Genomic DNA, 24815 nt, shown 5'->3' on the forward strand with positions numbered 1-24815 from the left:
TGTGCCCCCAGAAGCAGGTCATGGGGCTCCCAGAGGGGAACATCCCCAAGCCACTTCCTTCCCATGCCCTCCTGAGGTGTGCAGCTCTGAGCATGGTGAGATCCATGGCTACAGCTGCATAAACCAGAAGGGGCAGGGATCAAAGATAAAACCCAACTCCATCTACAGCCTGACAACGTGGGTCCCCAGACTGTGCCATCAAAACAGAGACACTCAGGATGTGCCTTCAAACGGAGATCAACTCTAGCTTGTCAGAGTAAGCCACAAAGTCTGGACACCGATGGCTTCTGGGAAAACAATGCAGCAAAAACCAAGGTGCAGCACTGGACCTTTCTAGCAGTTGGCCCCAAGCCCCCAAATTCAATTGCCTGTATAGGGCTTGATCCTGCTTCTACTGAAATCAATGTCAACATTCCCACAGAGCCCACAGAGAAATGAAGCTACTGTTACTGCACTAAACATCGTGCCTATGATGCTCTAACCTGACCTGTTGACTCTTGATGCTGGTGATCTGGCTGTTCAGGCACCTTAATTCTGGCATTTCACATTTGCATGCTTGACTTCACCAACGTAACCATTTTTAATGTAGTTCTCTGTGTGGAATTGAATATCAGCTGTACCATTATGCAGTGCCAGTCTGTACTGTACTGCCTGCCTGCAGAGTGCCGTCACTGCATGCAAGGCAGAGTTCTGGGACTATAGCTTAGTCTACACTTGCAATTGAAGGACAAAACAACAAAAGTTTTGCCCCGGCAAGTGCAAGTGCAAACAGCACTTTGTCGACACAGCCTTGTCGCTAAAAGCTGTGTAGTGTAGACATAGCCTCAATGTTCTCCAGTTTACACTGTCTGAAGGACAGGAGGGTTTGACCAAAGCTTGCCACACAAAGCAAAGAGGTTCAAAACGGGAGGGGCTTTGAATCCTTAGTGTTCTGTAGCATTTATATTTACAGAAATTTCCAAAGCATCCGTAACCCTGACTTTCTATGTGAGCTTTGTGACACCCCCTCCTCTCCTGAGGGAGTGGAAAGATCCCTTCAGTGCACTTGTAACCCTCTGGTGAGAGTGTGTCACACACACCCCTGGATGGCTGAGCCACAGGGTTTGTAGGTTTTACAGATCTGAACTTCACAGACTGACTCTAGCTCCAGCTGTAGAGACTTGTGCTAAGCGCTGCAGGTCCCCACTTCAATCCCCAGTGGGTGCTGGGGTGGGTTAGACAGTTACTGCCTGTGGAGCAGGGGATATGCTCTCCCTTCCAGGCTTACAGCAATGCACATCAGATTGGTTCATACTCTTCCCCCTCTCTCCATTGCCCCCTGTTCTCCCATCCCTTCTCCCCACCTCCAGCCATTCCTTCTCTCTTGCCTTTACCCTTCTCCCTGTCCTTCCCCCTCTTTTACTCTCATTCAGTTTCACTTTCCTGGTTCCTCCCCCTCCCCCTCTTGACTCCTCCTTTTTCTTCTCCTTCTGTGGGTGGGACTAGCGATACTTGCAGGTGGCCCCTCCTGTTGTGTATTTGGTTGTCATGGTTTTTGTTCCTATGGCAACTGAGTTAGATTATTAGGGGATAGCCCAGCCAGCTTTGGCCTGTTAGGTGAGCTCCGTGTCTGTAAATAAATGGTAGCTTTGTTAGCTGTCTGCTCTCTGGTCTCAAGTGATTTCTTCCTAAACCGGCTGTCCCCAAGGATATAACAAGTGGCGACGAGGATGGGATTCCGGTGCTGCCCCAGCAACAGAAGGAAGTAGAAGTCAAGGTAAAGAACAAATAAACAAACAAAAACTGCTTGTTTGCACTAACTGTGATAGTGAAACTAAAAATCATGGCTACTCTGACCGGGCCACTGGAACCTTTTGATGAGAATATAGAGCAGTGGCATGTGTATACTGAGCATTTTGAGCTTGTTGTTATTGCAAATGACATTACAGAAGAGAAGAAGGTGCCAATATTCTTAAGTGTTGTAGGGGCTAAAACCTACTCCCTGCTACGCAGCTTACTACACCCTGTTAAGCCTGAGACTAAATCTTACAGTGACATTGTGGAAATCCTGGGGTCCCATTTTCCCCCAAAACCACTGGTAATTGCTGAAAAATACAGGTTCCACAAAAGAGACCAAAAAGAGGATGAAACAGTTGTACAATTTGTAGCAATTTTAAAAAAGCTATCAGAACACTGAATTTAAGGAGATGTTAAATGATGCCCTGCGTGACAGGTTAGTGTGTGGCCTGCACAGTGAAGCTATACGGAAGCGCCTACTGACAGAGGCTCAGCTTACCTTACATAAGGCTGTTGATATTGCAGTCTCCATGGAACTAGCTACAAGGGAGGCGCAATCCATCGGTGCATCCCCTAGGATACAAAAAGTGTCACAAGAACCTACCCACAAAACTGTGCAGAGTCAGGAATGTTACCGCGAGGTAAGCCGGGTGACCAGGCATCAGAATGCTGGTGTAAGGACCTGGTATGTCAACACCTGTGGCAAAAAGGGACACATTGAGTGTGCCTGTAAACAAAAGAAAAAGAGGCCTGTGGTCTGGCCGACAAAAAGAGGAACCCTGCATACACTAGAGCAGACCCAGGATGATCAAGGTGACACCTCATCGCAAGAGGAAGTGCCACTGCATGTTTTGTCTTTGGCAGTGGGCTCACATGAATACTGGGTAACCCCATTGTTGGATGGCAAACCTATACGCATGGAACTGGACACCGGTACAGCTGTCTCGCTGGTCTCCGAGACTGTGTATAAAGAAAAGCTCCTAGGAATGGAAGGAGCTTGCAACCAGGGGGAACGGGGGATAGGTTAGAGGACCGCACTGTCCCCAGGCAAAGGCAGGTCTACGTGATTGGGGATTCCATACTGAGAAGGTTGGACAGGCCTGTGACCAGGGCCGATCCGGAGAACAGAAGGGTGTGCTGTCTACCGGGCGCTAAAATACGGGATGTGGACCTGAGGTTGAAAAGGATCCTAAGAGGAGCAGGTAAGAACCCTTTGGTCATCTTTCATGTGGGAACGAATGACACTGCTAGATTCTCGCTAGACAGGATCAAGGGAGACTATGCCAGGTTGGGTAAGACGCTTAAGGAAATTGAGGCTCAGGTGATCTTCAGTGGGATCCTACCTGTCCCTAGGGAAGGGCGCCAAAGGGGTGAGAGAATCCTGACGATTAATAGTTGGCTGAGAGAGTGGTGTTACAAGGAGGGCTTTGGGATGTATGGGCACTGGGAGGCTTTTGGGGACAGACAACTGTTCTCACGGGATGGGCTCCACCTAAGTAGGGAAGGAAGTAGACTTCTTGGAGGGAGGCTGGCTCATCTGATTAAAAGAGCTTTAAACTAGACACTGGGGGGAGACGGTTGGGAGAGGTCCTGGTGCTCTCCACGCCAAATTTATACATTGGGAGTAAGAACAAGAAGATAACAACAGATATAGCCAGAGGGGGACGGTTAGGTGTAAGGAAGAGGGGGGGGACAGATACTAGATCGACAGGTCATACTGGTAGTACTGTGTCCCTACCGAGCGGGGTGAAAAGAGTGAGAGGAGCCCAACAGCAAAAGTTAGGATGTTTGTTCACCAATGCGAGAAGCTTAGGTAATAAAATGGAGGAACTGGAGCTCCTGGTCCGAGAATTGAAACCGGATATCGTAGGAATAACCGAAACATGGTGGAACGATAGCCATGACTGGAGTACAGGTATGGAAGGGTATGTGCTGTTTAGAAAAGACCGATGCAAAGGTAAAGGTGGGGGAGTAGCATTGTATATCAATAATGAGGTGAAATGTAATGAAATAACTAGCAATGCAATGGATAATACGGAGTCTGTGTGGGCAATGGTCACATTGGGGAAGAAAACTACCAGAGCCTCACCAGGGATAGTGATTGGGGTGTGCGATAGACCGCCGGGATCTAGCTTGGAGACGGATAGAGAGCTTTTTAATGTTTTTAAGGAGGTAAACACTAATAGGAACTGCTTGATCATGGGAGACTTTAACTTCCCAGATATAGATTGGGAAACAAATGCTAGTAATAACAATAGGGCTCAGCTTTTCCTAGACGTAATAGCTGATGAATTCCTCCATCAAGTGGTTGCTGAACCGACGAGGGGGGATGCCATTTTAGATCTGATTTTGGTGAGTAATGAGGACCTTGTTGAGGAAATAGTTGTAGGGGACAACCTTGGCTCGAGTGATCATGAGCTAATTCGTTTCAAAATTAATGAGAGGATAATCAATATTGCATCTGAGACTAGGGTTTACGATTTCAAAAGGGCTAACTTTAATAAATTAAGGCAACTAGTTAGGGAAGTGGACTGGACCAACATATTTAGGAATCTAAAGGCAGATGACGCCTGGGGTTACTTCAGGTTGAAATTGCAGGAGTTGTCAGAGGCATGTATCCCGAGAAAGGGAAAACGGCTCGTAGGTAGCAGTTTTAGACCGAGCTGGATGACCAAGCGTCTTAGAGGGGTCATTAAGAAAAAACAGAAAGCATACCAGGAGTGGAAAATGGGAGGGATCAGCAAAGAAACCTACCTTATTGAGGTCAGAGGGTGTAGGGATGCAGTGAGAAAGGCAAAGCAACGGGTGGAGATGGACCTAGCGAAGGGGATTAAAACCAATAGCAAAAGGTTTTTTAGCCATATAAATAGGAAGAAAACCAAGAAGGAAGAAGTGGGACCGCTTAAAACTTTAAACGGAGTGGAGATTGGGGATAATCTTGGAATGGCACAATATCTGAATGAATATTTTGCCTCGGTCTTTAATGAGGCTAATGAAGGGCTAAGGAATAGTGATAGAGGGACCGATGGGAATGAAGATATGGGGGTAGACATTACGGTATCTGAGGTGGAGGCCAAACTTGAACAGCTTAACGGAAGTAAATCGGGGGGCCCGGATAATCTTCATCCTAGAATATTAAGGGAATTGGCGAGTGATATTGCTAGCCCATTAGCGATGATTTTTAATAAATCTCTAAATTCGGGGATTGTACCGTTTGACTGGAGATTAGCTAATGTAGTTCCTATATTCAAGAAGGGGAAAAAAAGTGACCCGGGTAACTACAGGCCTGTTAGTTTAACATCTGTAGTATGCAAAGTAATGGAAAAAATTTTAAAAGAGAGAGTGGTTACGGAGCAGGAGGCCGATGGCAACTGGGATAGATTACAGCATGGATTTACGAAAGGTAGGTCGTGCCAAACCAATCTGATCTCCTTCTTGGAGAAAGTAACAGATTTTTTAGACAAGGGAAATGCGGTGGATCTAATATATCTGGATTTCAGTAAGGCGTTTGATACGGTACCGCATGAGGAATTATTGGTTAAATTGGAAAAGATGGGGATCGAAATGAAAATCCAGAGGTGGATAAGGAGCTGGTTAAAGGGGAGACTGCAGAGGGTAGTACTGAAAGGGGAACTGTCAGGTTGGAGGGGGGTTACCAGTGGAGTTCCTCAAGGTTCGGTTTTGGGTCCTATTTTATTCAATTTATTTATTGCTGACCTGGGAACCAAGAGTAGGAGTGGGCTGATAAAGTTTGCGGATGACACCAAGTTGGGAGGTATTGCCAATTTGGAGAAGGATCGGGATATCCTCCAGGGAGATTTGGATGACCTTGTAAAATGGAGTATTAGTAACAGGATGAAATTCAATAGTGAGAAGTGTAAGGTTATGCATTTAGTGATGACTAACAAGAATTTTAGTTATAAGCTAGGGACGCACCAGTTGGAAGTAACAGAGGAGGAGAAGGACCTGGGAGTCCTGGTTGATCGTAGGATGACTATGAGTAGGCAATGTGATGTGGCCGTTAAAAAAGCTAATGCGGTCTTGGGTTGCATTAGGCGAGGTATTTCTAGTAGGGATAAGGAAGTGCTAGTCCCGTTATATAAGGCGTTGGTGAGACCTCATTTGGAGTATTGTGTGCAGTTTTGGTCTCCCATGTTTAAGAAGGATGAGTTAAAACTGGAACGGGTACAAAGAAGGGCCACTAGAATGATCCGAGGAATGGAAGGCCTGTCGTATGAAAGGAGACTTGAGGAGCTCGGTTTGTTTTCCTTAACCAAAAGAAGGATAAGGGGAGATATGATTGCACTCTTTAAATATATCAGAGGGATAAATACCAGGGAAGGAGAGGAATTATTTCAGCTCAGTGCTAATGTAGACACGAGGACAAACGGATATAAATTGTCAGTCAGGAAATTTAGGCTTGAAATTAGACGAAGGTTTCTAACCATCAGGGGAGTGCAATACTGGAACAGCCTACCAAGGGAAACAGTAGGGGCAAAGGACCTCCATGACTTTAAGATTAAGCTAGATAAGTTTATGGAGGAGATGGTATAATAGGATAACGGGCTTAGTCAATAGGTCAATTAAGTGCCAAACTGGTAAATAGTACAATGGGTCAATGATATGATATTCTTAACCTTTTTCCAGAGGGTATGGCTGGAGAGTCTTGCCCGCATGCTCGGGGTTCAGCTGACCGCCATATTTGGGGTCGGGAAGGAATTTTCCTCCAGGGCAGATTGGCAGTGGCCCTGGAGGTTTTTCGCCTTCCTCCGAAGCATGGGGCAGGGGTCGCTTGCTAAAGGAGTGGGTAGATCGGCTTATGTGGCCTGCATCTTGCAGGAGGTCAGACTAGATGATCATAATGGTCCCTTCTGATCTTGAATTCTATGATTCTATGATTCTATGATCTTCCGCTTAAGGCAACAAAAACTGTTCTGAAGACTTATACGGGAGAAGCTGTGCCCATGTTGGGCACTATTGATGTTAAGGTGGAGCTCAATGGACAGGCTGCTAAATTGCCACTGTTTGTGGTGAGAGGTAATTACCCAGCCTTAATGGGTAGGTCTTGGCTTGGGAAGATTCAGCTGAACTGGGCAGAAGTGCACCGGATGACTAAAGAAGAAGCCAGTCTAACACCTATACTAAGGAAACATGCTGCTGTTATTAGAAATGATCTGGGAAGTATGAAGGGAATTACTGTGACATTGAACATTAAACCTGACAATCCACCAAAATATCTGAAAGCCCGAACCGTGCCATATGGCATCAGGCCAAAAGTTGAAACAGACCTTGAGCGCCTGGTCACCAATGGAGTCCTAATACCAGTTACCCATAGCCCATGGGCCGCTCCTATCATTCCAATAGTGAAGAAAGATGGCTCTCTCCGGATTTGCGGTGATTTTAAAGTCACTGTCAACCCAGTGTTGTGTGCAGAGCAATACCCGCTTCTCCGCATCAATGACCTCTTCGCAGGCCTGGCTGGGGGACAAAAGTTCAGTAAGATTGATCTGAGTCAAGCATATTTACAGATGCACGTCGATGACAAGTCCCAAGAGCTGTTGACTATTGTGACTCATAAGGGGCTTTATCGATACTGTTGCCTACCATTCAGAATAACATCTGCTCCCGCCCTGTTCCAGAGGGCTATGGACCAGTTCTTGTATGGCTTGTCAGGAGTTCAGTGCTATCTGGATGATATCCTGGTCACTGGAAGGAATGAAGAGGATCACTTGAAGAATTTAGAGGCTACCCAACAAAGACTGGAAGAGTATGGCCTAAGAGTTCGCAAAGACAAGTGTGAATTCTTCAAGCCCTCTGTTGAATATTTGGGACACATCATTGATGCTGCGGGTCTTCATAAGGCCCCTGCAAAAGTTGAAGCTATTGTGGAGGCTCCCCCACCTCGAAATGTAAGCCAGCTACGTTCGTTTCTAGGACTACTGAACTATTAAGGAAAGTTCATCTCACAGTTAGCCACACTGCTAAAACCACTTCATCAGCTCCTTGAGCAGAACAAGGCCTGGAAGTGGACTGAAGCCTGTGATGTTGCATTTAACAAAGCTAAGGATGCATTGCTAAATTCTGAAGTTCTAACGCACTTTGATCCATCCTTACCCCTGCAATTGGCCTGCGATGCCTCCCCTTATGGAGTGGGAGCAGTCGTGTCACACATTATGTCTGCGGGAAAAGAAAGACCTATTGCTTTTGCTTCACGCAGTCTAAGCAAAGCAGAAACTAACTACGCCCAAATCGAACGTGAGGCATTAGGAATTGTTTTTGGAATTCGGAAGTTTCATCAGTACCTGTTTGGGCGGAAGTTTACTCTTCTCACAGACCATCGACCTCTGACATCAATTTTTGGACCCTACACAGGCATTCCCCCATTAGCTGCTAGTCGTATGCAACGTTGGGCATTGTTACTTTCAGCACACACATATGAAATCAAATATCGGAAATCCACTCTGCACGGCAATGCAGATGGCCTCTCAAGGTTGCCTTTGCCGGTCAAACAACAAGATAGTGCCCAAAAGGAAATCTTCTACTTTGAACTTGTAGAGAATACACCCATCTCTGCTACTCAGATAAAGAAGGCAACTCATGTTGACCCAGTATTGTCTCAAGTTATGGACCTGGTGATGCATGGAAAAACTCGACAAACCTCTCCGGTCTCACCCGACCTTGTTACCTACATGTCCAGGAGGACGGCGTTATAGGTCCAATCTGGTTGTTTGTTGTGGGGGAGACGTGTCATTATTCCACCACCACTGAGATCACAGACTTTAGAACAGCTAAATTCCGGTCACTGTGGAATAGTGCGCATGAAGGAAATTGCACAAAGCTCTTTTTGGTGGCCTGGATTGGACAGTGCTATTGAAGAGAAGGCAAAAGCTTGTATATCATGTCAGGGTGTGAGGAATGCACCCCAGTGGGCACCCCTACACCCATGGGACTGGCCTGAAAACCCATGGCAACGTATTCACGTTGACTTCGTTGGCCCTCTTGAAGGAAGCATGTTCTTGGTGGCAATAGATGCCCATTCTAAATGGCCAGAAGTCTCTCTAATGCAGTCCACTACTGCAGAGAGTACTATCCAAAAACTATGGGGACTCTTTAGTCGTTTCGGTATGCCAGAACAACTTGTGAGTGACAACGGTCCGCAGTTCGTCTCTCAGGAGTTTCAAAATTTTATGAAGGCAAATGGGATACACCACATCACTTCAGCACCATATCATCCATCCACCAGTGGATTAGCTGAAAGATTTGTGCAGACAATGAAACACACTTTGAATTCAGCAAGGGGACAACACTCTATTCAAAAGCGTCTGGATACCTTCTTACTTTCCTACAGATACACACCTCATGCTATGACCAAGGCATCCCAGGCCTTTCTAATGATGGGACGACAGCTGCGCACTTGTTTTGATCTGCTGAAACCTTCTGAACCCTGACAAATTGTGCAACGTCAGCAGCAATATCAAGTCATCAGACGGGCACCCAGAGCAAAAGACCGAACCTTTAGCTCGGGACAGCCAGTTTTGGCTCAGAATTATACTTCCGGAGCTAAATGGGTCCCTGCCACAATCATCACTCAAAAAGGACCTGTTTCCTACACAGTCCGGACGGCAGAGAATCTTACCTGGCGGCGACATGTAGATCAGCTGTTGCCAGGTCGTGCCAGGCCTCAGGACACATCTGCAGTTGAGTGGTCTGACTTCACCTCTTCTGGTGAGACACCGAATCAAGAATCACCTGTTCCTGACTGTTCTCCTCCATTACTGCCGGCAGCTGAGATAGCCCTTTGGCCAGCACGAGCTGATACCACCTCCTCACGCGTTCGTGCTGCGGACCCTAAGCCCATGGTACTTTTGGGTGCAACAACACCAGAAGTTTGCCGTAATCCACCTAGAGACAGAAGGCCTCCTCATCGGCTGGATCTTTAGCTAGGGCGAACACACGGTAATGGGGCAAAATAATCCCCAGGGTTTAGCCAGGAATGGAGGCAGTCTACCCTTCTTCTCTAGTCTAGTGTGTTTTTTATTTAGGGGATGTTCTTATTGAGCGGGGAGGAATATTTTGTGTATTTGGGTGTCATGGTTTTTGTTCCTATGGCAACTGAGTTAGATTATTTAGGGGATAACCCAGCCAGCTTCAGCTGGTTAGGTGAGCTCTGTGTCTGTAAATAAATGGTAGCTTTGTTAGCTGTCTGCTCTCTGGCCTCAAGTGATTTCTTCCTAAACCTGCTGCCCCCAAGGATATAACAATTTTGTGGGTGGAGCTTCAAATAATCCAGCCACCCTCCCGCACCGCATTCTGATCCCTGCTCACTTACGAAGCTGTTTTGCTGGATGCAGAGGCTGCTTTTCCACCTCCTGTCTCTCACTAGCCCCTGCTGGCTCCCTCCCTCACTGCTTCCCTCCAGCAGCACCACAGGGGTGTCACCAAACAGCACCCTAGGAGCTCTCAGCAGCAGCTGCAGCAGCAGCCTGGGCCCTTGGACAGAGAGGAGGAGAGAACTCGAGGGCCCAGAGAAAAGAGAGAGTGAAATGGGGAGATCTCTAGGGGGGGCTCAGCAGGGGGCTCTGGGGGGCTGCCAGGGGTGTTGCACAGAGCGGGGCTGACAGGGCAGAAGCACGTTGCTGTGTGAAGGAATCACACGCTGTCGAAAGGGAAGAGAGCCCTGGGTTGTTCCAGCTCTGGAGCAGTTATAATTATGGGTGGCACATTCCCCCAGACTGAGTGTTCCCTGTTCCTCACTGACCTCCAGCCACATCACAGCTTCACCCTGTGCAGTTAATGGGACTGCGCTGGCTCAGGTGCTCAGCTGCTGCCTGAGAGAGGCCACATGGGAGCCTGGACAGAGGAGATCACAGTGGGGTCTTGTTCCTGGCCTGGGTCTGGGTACAGTGCAGCGAGGTGCTGTCCCAACCTCTTCACTGGCACCGGCAGGAGGGATCGTTCAGAACCTTCCCAGCTGTTTCCCCTCTGGCCTGTGCTCAGTGATGTGAAGCTTTAGCTCAGACACAGGCTCTGAGAAGTCCTGAGTGTCCGCAGGGAGCAGAGCCCCTGCTCTGAGACTGGCGTCTCTGCTCCCATGGGGCCTTTGGGGCTGGCAGAGCCCAGTCTGCTGCCTCCTTCCAGGGTATTTACTGCTCGTGTATGAAATGCCAATATGGACAGTACTGTCCACCCATCGGACAGGCAGACTAATGGCTGTTTATCGCACACGATGTCCCTGCAGGTGAAACTCCAGGGAGCCCTGGGCCCTCTCAGGAAGGAGCTGGAAGAGGCCCTGGCTCTGACACGTAAAGAGGAGAAGAAAACGACAGAGTGGCAGGTGGGTGTCCGAGTTTATTCCTCCCTGAGCCCTTCCCCCTGCAGCGTTCCCAGGAATGACGGGGGGCTGTCCAGGATGAGGTTATGAACCTGCTCTGGTTGTTTGCTCTGTTGTACAGGCTTGGTGCCGGCCATGGGCAGCGCATGCCTCCGGCATTTGGGGAGGCCGGGTGTGAGTACCTGGATCATCCCCTGTGCCTGGATTATCGCCCTGCCCACTGCTCCACTCCTATTCTGCCCTATGCCCCATTCCCCGCTCCCACTCAGCCCCCTCCTCAGAGGCTTCCTGTTCACTGTTGCAGCTTGCTCCTCTCCCGCACCTCATAGGCTCCAACCCCGTAGGCACCAACTCCAGCCCCAGAGCACCCATGGGGAAAATTTAGTGGGTGCTGTGCACCCACCGGCAGCCAAACTCCCCTCCCCACCTCCTCCCCTGAGCTTGCCGCGTCCCTGCTCCTTTGCCTACTTCCCAGCGCTTGCCGCCGCCAAACAGCAAACTCTGGGAGGGACGGAGGGGGGAGGAGCGGGAACACAGCATGCTCAGGGGAGGAGGCGGGGAAGAGGCAGGGGTGGTTATTTGAGGAAGGAGTTGGAATAGGGGCAGGGAGGGGGTGGAGTCAGGGTGGGGCCAGGGGGCAGAAAGGGGTCAAGCACCCGCCGGCGTGAGCAGAAGTTGGTGCCTATCCCTCACCCCTTCTGCCCCCAGGCCTTCTCGCCTGCCGCTTGCTCCTTTCTGCTCCCTCCTGCCTTAAGGGTGAGTGACGGGGGCGTACAGGAGCAAGTGACAGGGCCCCCCATACAGCTGACAGGCAGCAAGCGGCAGGTGCTGTGGGCTTCAGGGGAAGAGCAGGAGCGAGGGCTCCGGGCGGAGCGCAGGCAGCACTCCAAAGGCGACAGGTCTGATGCATCCTGTTTGGAGAGGCTGAGCCTCCCCTGGCCTATGGTACCTGCCATCCAGGGTGCTGGCAGCATCAGGCTGTGTCTCTGGTGGGGATCTCAGTGTAAGTGGGGGAATGGTCCCGCTATTGTGGGGAACTTTCCTGGCTTCTGTGCTACCCCGGTGAAGTGGGCGAGCGAAAGGATCTGAGTCCTTGCTCCCACTTCCTTTACCCAGAGGCCTCCCTGCCCTTGAGGACTCTCCTGTCTGGCAGAGTTCTCGTAGCCCCAACAAGGCTGGGCCCAGGATTCCTGGGGGGCTCGACCCCCAACCCTGCTGTGGTCACCTAGGACAGGGGCTAAGGTGTCCCCACTCCGGGGTACCCTTTCTGCACTGGGCACCTCCCTGACCCACTGATTATTCCATACAATATAAAGCAAATACAAGTTGTTTACTTAACAATTAATTTAAAGAAAAGAATAAGAAAAAACGGGAAAGGTTACAGGAAAACACATCACCCTGCTCTGTGGCAGGGAACATTACAAACAGTGTCTCTGGACATCAAAGCACTTTGCAGTCTATTCCTTGTAGGTCCCAGGCCGCCTTCTCAGGCCCTGGCTGTGCTGCAGTTATGCTGCCGGTTAGACACTTGCAATGGTGGTGACCACACACCTCCAGGCTTTGGGTGGTGGGACCCTTCTTCCCAATGCCAGCCCCCCAGTCAGGTTAAGATCCTCCTCCCAGCCTGGCCTGCATGGACCCTTGGCTGGGGTGTCTTCCTGCACTGGGCCCTTTTACCAAGGTTCCCCCCTTGGCTGGCCCCAGTTGCTCACCACACCTGGCTCTCTGGCTGCAGCTCTGCTCCCAGCACAGGATCTGCTCTCTCTCTGGGCTGTGCCTCTGGCTCTCTGGCTGCAGCTCCGCTCCCAGCACCGGATCTGCTCTTCCTGGGCTGTGCCTCTGGCTCTCTGGCTGCAGCTCCGCTCCCAGCACAGGATCTGCTCTCCCTGGGCTGTGCCTCTGGCTCTCTGGCTGCAGCTCTGGCCCCTCTGGATCTGGCCCAGCTCTGCTCTCCAGCTCAGCTTGGGCCCCTGCTTTCTCCTTAGCTCGGCCCCACTCTGTCTGACTCAGGCACATTCCTGCTCACACGGAGGACGGGACCCACCCTGGCCTTCTGTCTCCTTGATTAGCTGGCCCGCCCTGTCAATCAGACTGACCTGGAGCATTGGCCTCTTGCCATTGTTCCTGGGGACTGTCAGTCTCAGGGTCCTGATTTGCCATCGATCCCTCCCCTTTTAGTGCTGGGAGCTAGCAACCAAAACACCCCCACTGAATGTTAGTAAGGGGGCAACAGTCCCCTTACATCAGCACAGCAGTTCCTGCAGGCAGAGGAGGAGAGGCAGTTCCTGGCCCTTGTACAGTGGTGCAGACCCACCCCTGAGATCTCTGAGAGGGGCAACTTCTCAATATTGGGTGCAGTGTTTTCACTGTTACATGGGTCCTGTTTCCCTCCTGCAGATGGGGATGGTGTGTCGGCTGCTACAGCCATCGGTTTTCAGTGCCCTCCATGACAAAGCTCCGCAGCTTCTCTGCAGCCTGGAGGAAACAGATTGTTCCGTCTCGCTCGGCACCCACAATCCCTGCAGTGAATCTGCCCAGTGCCTGGGCCAGACACTGGAGCTGGGAGGATTTTCCCCCATGGTGAGGTTCAGAGTCACTCAGCTGGCTGGGCTGGGGCCATGCTGGGAGCTGAGCTCTTCTGAACATCGAACCCAGTTGTGGGTGTGGAGCTCTGTGGAAAATCTGCCCAATCTGCATCTACATGACACAAACAGCCAGCTGCAGGCTAGTGACTGAGTAATACCCAGGGGTCTGGGTGGGCGTGTACAGCCCATGCTGCTGCGGCTTCATGCCTACCAGTGTCCGAGCTAGCTAGATCAAAACTAGCCTGGGTGTGTCTACACATAGTGCTGTGTCACCTTCATTACAGTGTGGACACCCCCTGAGTGAGCAGAGCCAGGGGCAGGTCAGTGTCAAGCCAGGCAGCGCTCGGTCACTTTGCATCCTTCTTGCCATCACGTGGCCACTTCATCCCAGTCACCTGCTACTGTCACTGTGACCAGGGCTGCCCAGAGCGGGGGGGGGGCGCAAGAGGGGCAATTTGCCCCAGGCCCCGGGTCCCGCCGGTGCCCCATGAGAGTTTTTCAGGGCCCCTGGAGCGGGGTCCTTCACTCGCTCTGGGGGGCCCAGAAAACTCTTGCAGGGCCCGGGCCCCCGGAGCTTCTTCCACTCCTGGTCTTCGCCGGCAGGGGGTCCTTCCGCTCTGGGGCGGAAGGACCCCCTGCCGGCGAATTACCGCTGAAGTGGGACCCGCTGCTGAAATGCAGCCGGGTCTTCGGCGGTAATTCGCCGGTGGGGGGGCCCTTCCATTCCGAGACCTGCCGCTGAAGTGCCCCGAAGACCCGCGGCGGGTGCCCCCCGCCGCTGAATTACCGCCGAAGACCCGACTGCATTTCGGCGGCGGGTCCCGCTTCGGCAGCAGGGGGCCCCTGCCGCGGGTCTTCGGGGCACTTCGGCGGTGGGTCCCGGAACAGAAGGGGCCCCCCGCCACCAAAGACCCCAGGCCCCCGGAATCCTCTGGGCGGCCCTGACTGTGACTTTACCTGTGATAGACACAGGACCAGGATGACAAAGGGTTTAAGCACCTAAAGAAGGTGCAAGGTGCCTTGTGGGATTTACAATAGCGTCTGAGCAGGTCAGGTGCCTAACTCCCACTGAATGTTCATAGGATTTACCCACCTGGCTCATTTTGGACCATTGATAAATCCCAGTAGGTGCCTGTCACCATCTTTTAATCCTGGGCCACAGGTAACACAGAAGTTGGCCTGGAATCAGGGAACCCTGCTGTAGATCATACGCTCTGTGTTATGCTGGGGTCAGACTAGAGGATCAGAATGGCTTTATCACCTTTTGGCTTTAAAACCTTTGTTTCTGTGCCCTGGCCTCTGGGTCTCTGCTTCTGAGCTGTGCTGGGCTCCAGGGCATGAGGAAATAGACATGGATAAATCACCTTCCCACAGCATCAGTCCTTTAATGCCAGTGCAGCTCAAAGCCAGATACGCACAGCTCGTCTGCAGAGAGCAACAGGTTTGAATCTAGTTCAATCGCACAATGAGGGGTGAAAGGATTCTCAGATACCTGTGCCATTAGCTTCTAGATTCTGGTCTGTAGATAGATATTGACCAAAACATCCTAGTGCTGGATGACTGAATGTGTCTTCTGTTGGGAAGAAATCCACAAAGCCTAGTACAGGAAGTTTGCTATTTCAATTAAATATGTTGGGGGATCAACATACAGGGGAAAATTAAGATGATAAATATGAATTACAATACGAACTGCTTAAGATCTTTACTATGAGTTTAATCAAATACCTACTGCTGATTGGAATTTTTCCTCCCATCGGGATTTTTTTTTATTTTTCACTGAAAACCATAAATCCATATTCCCCCAGTTATTGGCAAATGAAAACTTTCAGCTAAAAACTGATTTGTTTTAAATCTCAAAACCAAAACAGTTTGGTTTTTTAAGTTTTAAGTTTTTTTACCAAACAATCCCAAAATGTTTGAGAACAGCAGACAGATTCTGAGATTTGTTGTTGTTTAGCTGAAAAACCACTCTCCATTAAAAAGAACACAGCGGAAAATTTCTAACCAGCCTTAAACTTTAAATGAATTGGGGAACATTAATTTTGCCTGAAAAGAGCCTGATTTCAAACTCATTTATTCTATTGCAGCTGTGATTTCTCTTTCAAAGGGATAGTTGTGAGGAGGTAACAAGTGAATAAACAGTAAAGTTGGCAGAACACAGGATATTTTATAGAGAAGAGCCCCTTTAAACCCTGGGTTAGAGTTGAACCAAGCAGCCAAGGCCTGTCTAGCCTGCCACCATTCAACGACATACGGGATCTCACAGGGAGTAGAACCCAGAACTCCTGGCCTAGCTCCAAACTGCATCTGGCTGAGTATAAATGGTGTAAATGGGTGTGCAGAAGAGAAACAGAGTAAGACATGGGGCTACATTTCCAAAGGTTTTTAGGTGCCTAGTGACCTTTTCAGAAGCACCTAGGCGCTCACAACTCATAGATTCCAAGGGGTGTTGGGGCCCTGATGCTTTTGAGAATCCTACTAGGTGCCTCAATACCTTTAAAAATCTGCCCCAGAGTTCCTCTCTGAAAGCCCTTACAGTCCTAGTAGACATGGCGGGGGGGAGAGGGGATTGAAACAGAGGCAGAAAGAAGGGAAATGATGGGTCCAAGGTCACAGAGCAGGTCACTGGCAGAGACAAGAACAGAGCCCAGGTGACCTGACAGCCAGTGCACCACACAGCAGAGAGTAAACGATACAATGTTTACTACTAGTCCTTTGTTAGACGCAGGCAGAAGTGCTGCTGGGAGTTGGTGCCATAAATCAATTTGGGAGCAGAGAGTCAGCCGTCTAGGCATAGAGCTTGGGGTAGAAAAATTACAGATGAGCTGCTATTCACGATTCTGGTTGAGTCTACATCATATTGCCCTGCAAAGGGGGAATCAAGCTGTTAGAATTTTAGTTTCAGTTTTATACCCAAGTTTTGAGCTTGTTGATGGTCGCAATAGAGGGACCTTCTTTACAAGAATTGTTGGATTTGGAGTGTGCTTTGTTCCATCCTTCATATTGCATTTTATCAAGCCACCCCATGGGCAAAATCCTCAAATGGGATAAAGTGATGCAGCTCCATTGACTTTAAAGGAGCTGACCCAATTTACAGTAGTGTGGTAATGTGACTTATTGATTGTCAGAGGCAAGGAGCATTAACAACACCTAGTCATTGTAAGTGATGAGTTCTGTGCACCTTTGACATTCATATAATGAGATATTAGGGAAAGGGGGATCAGGGACATTCCCACTGTCGCTCTCATCCTGACCATTATCCTTCTCATTCCCTCCACAGCCATCACACGATGTACTGAGGAAGAAAATGTCCAACTAAACCATCGTGACCAAATTCCTTCTCCTAGGATTCTCTGATGTTCTGGAACTGCAGATTTTACCCTTTGGTGATTCTAGAGCTCTACCTGATATCCCTGCTGGGAAACTTTCTCATCATCACAGCCATAGCCCTTGACCATCCCCTTCACACCCCCATGTACTTCTTCCTGATGAATCTGTACATCCTAGACCTCAGCTCCATCTCTGTCACCATCCCCAAATCCATGGCCAATTCCCTCATGAACACCAGATCAATTTCGTATTCTGGATGCGTCACTCAAATTTTTCTCGTTGTCATGTTTGTTTCAGCAGATTTTGCCATACTGACTGTCATGGCGTATGACCGATACGTCGCCATCTGCCAACCACTGCACTATGAGACAGTGAACAGGAGCGCTTGTGTCCAAATGGCAGCCAGTGCCTGGATCAGTGGTATTCTCTACTCTGCACTGCACACTGGGAACACATTTGCAATATCTTTCTGTGGAGGCAACATGGTGGATCAGTTCTTCTGTGAAATCCTCCAGCTACTCAAGCTCGCCTGCTCTGACTCATACCACTTTGAAGTCGGGTTTCTTATCTTTAGTATGTGCTTAGCCTCAAGCTGTTTTGTTTTCATAATTGTGTCATATGTTCAGATCTTCAAAGCAGTGCTGAGAATCCCCTCTAAGCAGGGCCAGCATAAAGCCTTCTCCACCTGCCTCCCTCACCTCTTTGTGGTCTCTTTGTTCCTCTGTACTTCTGCCTTTGCCTACCTGAAACCCATCTCCAGCTCAACATCAGGTCTGGATTTCATGGTGGCTGTTCTCTATTCTGTGTTGCCACCAGTGATGAATCCGATCATCTACAGCATGAGAAACAGAGATCAAGGATGCTCTGAGTAAATGGATAGGTTGGAGGTTAATCACTAAGAACAAAATGTCCATATTTCTCCTTCAATAGCAATTTCATTCTATGTTTCTTTATAAATATAATCAGCTGATGACATTATTGCCTCCATGAGAAAATACTGTGCAGTCAGTTTATGCAGAATTGGGTATTTCCACTAGTAAAAATACAGACAAACATGACTCAAGAATAAAAGGAGTTTCTATATGTTTACACAGCAATGTAAATAAGATTGTGTACTGCTACCAATTACCATAGTATCTGAGACCGTTGCCTATAAAATCAGTAGCCATAGCAAAGTCCGTAGGGAGGTGTCATAGGTTTATTCCCCACTTTGAACTTTAGCGTCCAAAAGATGGGGACCTGCATGGATCCTTCTAAGCTTAAATCCTAGCTTAGATCTGGTACTTGCTGCCACCAGCCAGGTTTCAGTGTCTGGCACACTCTCTGTTCCCCCAGACCTTTCCCTGGGGAACATAGATCCAAACTCCTTGGATCTTAACACAAAGGGAAATAAACCATTCCCCCACCTTTCTTTCCCCCACCTGTCCCTGGTGAGTCAAACTAATCCCCTGAGGTTTCAAACAAGGGAAAAAATCAATCAGGTTCTTAAAAAGAAAAGCTTTTAATTAAAGAAAGAAAATAGTAAAAAAACTATCTCTGTAAAATCAGGATGGAAGTTTACAGGGTACAGCTTATAAAAACAAAAGGGACTCCGTCCCCCATAGCTTAAGTACAAGTTACAGCAAACAAAACAATAAAATATGGTTCCAGCAAACACATATTTGCAAATACAGAAATTAATCAAAAGACTAATTTGCCTTTCTAATACTCACTATACTGCATGAAGAGAATATTTCAGGAAGCTTGGAGAGCCTGGATATACGTCTGGCCCCTCTTAGATCCAAAGAGAGAACAGCCCCCAAAACATAGAACACAAACAAAGACTTCCCTCCAATCCCTGAAATTATCTTGTCCCTTGATTGGTCCTCTGGTCAGGTGTCCGTCAGGTTTACTGAGCTTGTTAACCCTTTACAGGTAAAAGAGACCTTAACCCTTAACTATCTGTTTATGACAGGAGGTCTCTGGCTCGTCTTATATTTTGGGATAATAACACAGATTGAGGTATCAATGCATTTGTTCTTTGTGTTTTTGGTTTGTTTGTTTCGTTATTTGTGTGTTTGTCACATTTTTAGCTGAATTTTGCTAAACTGGTTGGTTGGTGGTTTGGTTTGTTTCTTTGTTTTAGGAGGTTTTGAAGGTGGAAAAGCCTGAGGAGATTATGAGTGTTTGGTGAGACAGAATTTTTAATGTTTGTCCTGTCTTGGGAGTGTCAATATGTCATCTCTTTGATGGAGTTTTCTGAGCAAACTGAAGGTTTACTCCCCACAATGATAAGAATGCAAAAGGGGTTTCTGGGTGGCTAAGTTCCTGCTGAAATGATTACGTGTATACTGTTGGGATATTATTGTATTATTAAAGATGTTAGGCATCTTTTTATTATTTTAACCTAAATGAATATGTAAAAACTGTCATTCTTGCTATGGTGGAAAGGCTGTTTGAAAGAAAAACTTTTTCCAGAGTTTCCTAAAGAAAATCTGACTCAGAATTAGAAAGCCAAATTAGGATTCCATGGAAGTGACTGGGGTTTAGCCCCTCACTTCAACAACATCAAGATTAGGCCAATAGCTTATATACACAAGGATCCAGATTTGGCTGACAGCACTCCGGAGAAAGTGAGTGTGACAGAGATGTAAGGGTCAGATTTCCCAACGCAGCTAGACCAGCACCAATGCAGTTTAATACTGATGAGGTTCTGGCCCAAAGTCTCTGGGCTACACTTAGTAGTGACATGAACAATGGTGTAAGTTTCTTGTCTGGGGTCATTTTATTCTAACTCTGGTTTAAGTGCACTGCTCTGATGTGGATCTACTCACTTCTAAGCTGAGAGATGATCTCAGAACTTGGCCAGTTATTAGTATTAGAATATCATTTTTGTGCATGGTTGTGTACACTACATATATGACAGACAAAAGCAGAGTATGTGATTAAGTAGACAGACAGACAGGACCATTCCTTGTCTTAACACACAACCTTTTTTTAGTCATAATGATAGATTTCTATTTGATTGTGAATTATGTTAGCTAGCTAGATAATGAATAATCTATGGAAATTATTATTATTCTTTTCCTATTAATGATTGTCTATGTCCAGATCATAATTTTCTTATAAGCACTCCTTATTAAACCATTATTTAACAATGATTTTTTATGACTATATCTTACTCCATCGCTCATTTACAAACAGCTCATCAAAAGTACTTGGTGCCAGACTCTGACACTGTCTCCATTTCTCTCCTTTCCCAGTCAACTAAAGCCTTACAATTGCTGCATTGGAATTACTCTCCCCTTCTGGCTTCTTTCAATAATTAGGATTCTGGGACCTGACGTGTCAGTGACTTTCGGCACCACACCGATGAATGGAGTAGAGAGAGAGAGATCAACATTGACAAGGACTTGCACAGAGAAAGGATGCAGTGCCACTGTCCATGTCATCAGTGTGAGGGGTATTCTGATGTGAGGCTCCCACAGTCACTCCAGTTGAAGCGGTTCCACTTTGGAAAAATAATTAAAGAGCTATTGGAGCAGGGGAACTGGACACTGGGTCTCCCAGGTGAGTGCGCTGACCACTAGGCTACAGGGTAATTCTCATGTTCTCTCTCTCTCTCCCTCTCCGACCCAACGATTCTTTAATTATTTAATCCAAAGTGGAACAGCTTGAACGGATTGAGGGAGCCCCACATTGGAATATCCCACAGCCCAGTGATTAGGGCACTGGGTGGCAGATCCCCCTTCAAATCCCTTCTCCTTGGGCAGAGGGGGGACTTGTACTGGGGTTGTTCCCCATGCCAGGTAAGTACCCTAACCACTGGCCTAAAAGTTAAACAGGAGGGCCTTCTCCTTGACACACAACACCATAAGTGCCTGACCCCAAGGATAGGGTTCCCAGTTATGGATCACAAACAGGGATAGGTGACACCCACTAGCTCGACCTAGGCAATTATCTCTGTGAGGGGGTGGGGATTGGCACACACCCATCTTGTCATCTCCCATTGGTTAGGTTAGGTTAGGCGCCCCCCCCGCACCCCCCCACCGCATGCTGGCAACTGTGGATCCCATTTAGGAACAGGGATCCTGGGCTCCGAACACAGGCTTTGTGAATCATGGTGATTTTCTAAGTGCCTAAAAGTTAGGTGCTGCAATGCTCAGTGTTAGAATACCGAAGGGCAAAATTTTAAAAGGCATTTAGGTGTCCAGGTGGGATTTTCAAAAGCATTTAGGTACCTAAATCTGATTGAAATCAAAAGGTGTTTTGAAAGTCCCATTAGATGCTTAAATACCTTAAAAAATCAGAGCCTAATTCCTTCTGTGAATCTATCCCTGAGTGTCTGAGATCCCCTAAGAGGCTTTAACAATATCATACCAGAATGCTGGGGACAGATCCAAAACCACTATTTTTGAGCCCTTCCTGACACTGAACGGCTTTGTAAATGGCAGCCATATCCAGAAATGGGTTCTACAAATGGTCCTGTCTCTTTAACATGAGCCGAACACAGACCCCAGGACCAAACACTCATGAATTTGAGGTTTTAAAATATAGGCCTGCTCCCATCTCAGCTGGGACCATCTGACCTCTACATCATGCAGAACAATCCGGTGACAGCAGGGTATAAGTAAAAGGTTGTTATTCATCAGATATCTGACAGTCAGTGGTAGGTGGACAGCTTTGAAAATGAGGCTGCTTTGAAAATACCAGCTGAGGCTTTGTCAAGTGGAAACTTATCTATTGTCAGATTTTACAAATGGCCCCTCTCTTCGTCCTTGGACAAACAGAAACATCCATCCCTCAGCTATGCAGTGTTCAGCATCCAGCCTTGCATTCATCACTGCCTAGGGGCGAACAGGGACCATTCCCCCGCCAGGCCGCTACTTACTATGTTGGCATAAGCATAAAAGTTTGTGCCTTGTGATGGCTTAATGGTGGCCTTAAGAAATGGACTAGGGATCTTTGTGCAGTTCCTAGAAGACGTGTCCCCACTGAGCTTTTTCGTTTAGTGCTGTCTGTAGTAAGAGAAAAATTAATGTAATGGCTGAGACAGAATGAATGCAATTCTGGGCCATTCATCCCAACAGAAGTTGAACATCAGATACTTGAAAACTGTGCAACACTGAATTCCTCCAAGGTTCTATCCCTAGTGGGACTGAACCATTCTCCATCACCAATAAAAGTTACTCTTGTAATTAAACCCATGGGGCAAAGAGCTAAGAAAGTGCGGACTGGTTCAGAACCTTTGAATCAGCTTCAGATCAGATTGGCAGGCAAAAAATATGGATTTATAACTGTGCAATGGGCTAGATCCCCAGCTGATGTAAATTGCCACCGACGACAGAAATCAAAGGCCCAGATTCCCAGTTGGTGTAAATGGTCCAAACTACCATGAACTCAATGAAAATGTAACAATTGACACAAGCTCATGACCTGGCCCTTTGTTTTAAATCTTCACCTGTGGGTATCTCTTGGTGACTGACTTCAAGCAGACAGGGCAGCCTGAGCTGTGGGCTCCTCTAGCGAATGCATCCCAAGAGCTGCTGACACAATGCTGGAGGGAAAAAAATCTCTGCTCACCCAGAAGTGATTACGTGGTGTTAATGAAGGAACAGGCTATTCCAGGCCAGCTGAGATTCTGCTGCCACTAGGCTCTTAGCTATTGTAGATCATGTGTCTGTGTTAGAAATCCCAGTTTTATTTTGCAAGCACCTTGGGACATGCTTTGGGCTTCTGCCCTGCCTGGTGTTTAGCCAAGGGTCCTTCCAGGGGTGCTTTCATGATGTGAGATCCAGGGCGGGTGCTGTTCTCCCTCTGTGGGGTTAGAGTCGGGCAGGTTGTCAGGGTGGTTTGCTCCAGAGGTGAGATCAGAGCTGGGCTTAAAGCCTTGGAGACTGGATTAAACTATTTAGCCCCAGAGCAGGGAGATCCTGGGCTTTGACCGTGTCTGAACCCTGCACAAGCCAGGATCAGCTCTAGAGCTGGGAGGAGTTTTCAGTCTCTGATCCCATTTAGTCCTTTGTCTCTCAGCCAAGACTGTCTAAGGAGTTGACAGGAAGCGCTCATCTGTGGAGTGGATCCCTGTCTGCTAGGGACTGCAGAGATACTCAGGAAATCCAGCAGAGGGACATGGAAACTGCCACTGGAAAATACAGTGATGGGGGCATGAGAGAGAGATGACCAGAGAATCCTGGTGCTGGAGGACCAATTTTTGCTTTCAATTATATATGTGAAGGTATTAATATAGAGACAAATGTTATAATAGATATATGAATTGTAAATGGAACTCTTTAAGACTTTTATTATCAAGCATCTAGAGCCTGTCAGATTTCTTTTCTTGTAAGAACCTAAATATAAGTTACAATTTGAACTCTTTAAGGATTTAACTCTCAGTCTAGTCAGACATCTAGAGCCAGTCAGAAAAAAAGAAGGTGGATAATTTTGCATCAGAAATGTTTGCAGGGATTGCCAACCAAATACGAATTAATTTTCATCTAAAAACTACTGTAAACTGGAAATTGTACGTTGCAAACCAAAGATTATTGGGATTTGCAGATTTCAACAAAACCAAACCAAACATCTGAGTATAGGAGATACTTTCCCTGAACATCTTTGTTTAGTTCAAAAATTCATTTTCCTACTACTACAAAAAAAAATCTAAATTTCCAAGTATCTCTAATTTGAAATGGAGCTTTAAACAAGGGTAAACAGTGAATAAGCAGCAGAGCTGATAGCCACAGTTTATGTTTTCTGTGCACTAGCAGCTTTCAGCTCAGAGTTGACCCACCAGTTAAAGCCAGTCTAGCTCAGTGCTGCCAAAGGACATACAGGAGGTAAATGGGACTAGAACCCTATTTCCCGGCCTTGAAAGTTAACAGGATAGACACAGAACCAGGATTAAAAAGGGTTTAAGCACCAAAAGAAGGAGAAAGGTGCCTTGTGGGATTTACAATAGTGTCTGAGCAGGTTAGGTGCCTAACTCCCACTGAATGTTCACAGGATTTAGCCACCTGGCTCACTTAGGAGCATTGATAAATCCCAATAGGTGGGAAAACCCTAAATCAATTTCCCCCCTGAGTTTTTAGCAAATGAAAACTTTCAGCTGAAAGCTGATTTTTTTGGATTTGAAATAAAAAAAAATGTTTGTTTTCAGTTTTTTTACCAAACAATCCCAGAATGTTTGAGAAAAGCAGACAGATTCTGACAAATGTAATAATAGAAATATGGATTGTAATTCAAACATCTAGAGCCTGTCAGATTTCTTTTCAGCAGAAGGTAAGAACCTAAATATAAGTTACAATGTGAACTCCTTAAGGATTTAACTCTTAGGGTACGTCTACACTACGGGATTATTCCGAATTTACATAAAGTGGTTTAACAAAACAGATTGTATAAAATTGAGTGTGCGCGGCCACACTAAACACATTAAATCGGTGGTGTGCGTCCACGGTCCGAGGCTAGCGTCGATTTCTGGAGCATTGCACTGTGGGTAGCTACTCCGTAGCTATCCCATAGTTCCCGCAGCCTCCCCCGCCCCTTTGAATTTCCGGGTTGAGATCCCAGTGCCTGATGCGGCAAAAATCATTGTCGCGGGTGGTTCTGGGTAAATGTCGTCAGTCACTCCTTCCGCTGGGAAAGCAACGGCAGACAAGCATTTCATGCCTTTTTTCCCTGGATTGCCCTGGAAGATGCCATAGCATGGCAATCATGGAGCCTGTTTAGCCTTTTGTGACTGTCACCGTATGTGTACTAGATGCCGCTCACAGAGGTGATTCAGCAGCGCTACACAGCAGCATGCTTTTGCTTTTGCA

The 24815-nt window shown here is 47.6% G+C and overlaps 2 protein-coding genes across 2 annotated transcripts in view; both read left to right on the forward strand.

Moving 5' to 3' along the window:
* LOC123345337 overlaps window positions 1-24815 on the forward strand; it is a 716016-nt gene that overhangs the window by 51406 nt on the left and 639795 nt on the right. The window lies entirely within an intron of this gene.
* LOC123346918 (olfactory receptor 14A16-like) lies at window positions 11003-17894 on the forward strand. Its single transcript, XM_044984362.1, has 3 exons — window positions 11003-11110; window positions 13505-13687; window positions 17040-17894. The coding sequence occupies exons 1-3, from the start codon at window positions 11003-11005 to the stop codon at window positions 17892-17894; spliced, it is 1146 nt and encodes a 381-aa protein (XP_044840297.1).

Source organism: Mauremys mutica, chromosome 12, assembly GCF_020497125.1.
Source record: "Mauremys mutica isolate MM-2020 ecotype Southern chromosome 12, ASM2049712v1, whole genome shotgun sequence".
In the NCBI taxonomy this organism is placed as follows: domain Eukaryota; kingdom Metazoa; phylum Chordata; order Testudines; family Geoemydidae; genus Mauremys; species Mauremys mutica.